The 342-nt window shown below is 66.4% G+C and overlaps 1 protein-coding gene across 1 annotated transcript in view; it reads right to left on the reverse strand.

The window, feature by feature from the left end:
- Positions 1–260, reverse strand: part of ARTN (artemin) — an 11,036-nt gene extending 10,776 nt beyond the window's left edge. Inside the window, exons 1-2 of the mRNA XM_009332541.1 lie at positions 195–260; positions 4–61 (exon numbers count right to left, since the gene is read on the reverse strand). Of these exons, the coding sequence (XP_009330816.1) occupies positions 4–61; positions 195–260 (124 nt within the window). The remainder of the gene's footprint in view (positions 1–3; positions 62–194) is intronic.
- Positions 261–342: the final 82 nt, after the last annotated feature.

Genomic DNA, 342 nt, shown 5'->3' on the forward strand with positions numbered 1-342 from the left:
TACCCGCAGCCAGCCCAGCCAGCAGCGAGAAGATGGCGAGGAGCCCCCACAGTGTCCCCTCCTGCGACAAAGCACAGCATAGCGGGGTGAGCCCCTGACCAGGGTCCCCACACCAGGGATGAGGCTCCATGAGCTGGGGATGGGGATGGGGATGCGTGGTCCCAGCTATTGTGACCACCCAGGCCTGGGCTCACCTTGGGCTGCAGGTGCGTGGTGGGTCCTGCAGGTCTCGGCTCTGGTGGCCCCGCTCGCTGCTCCATGCTGGCTGCAAGTGTAGAGGTGGGGGTCAATGCCCACACAGAGGGGATGGGGTGGGCATCGAGCTGGTCAGCTGGGAGCTGG

The sequence above is a fragment of the Pygoscelis adeliae genome, unplaced genomic scaffold, assembly GCF_000699105.1.
Source record: "Pygoscelis adeliae isolate BGI_AS28 unplaced genomic scaffold, ASM69910v1 Scaffold449, whole genome shotgun sequence".
In the NCBI taxonomy this organism is placed as follows: Eukaryota; Metazoa; Chordata; class Aves; order Sphenisciformes; family Spheniscidae; genus Pygoscelis; species Pygoscelis adeliae.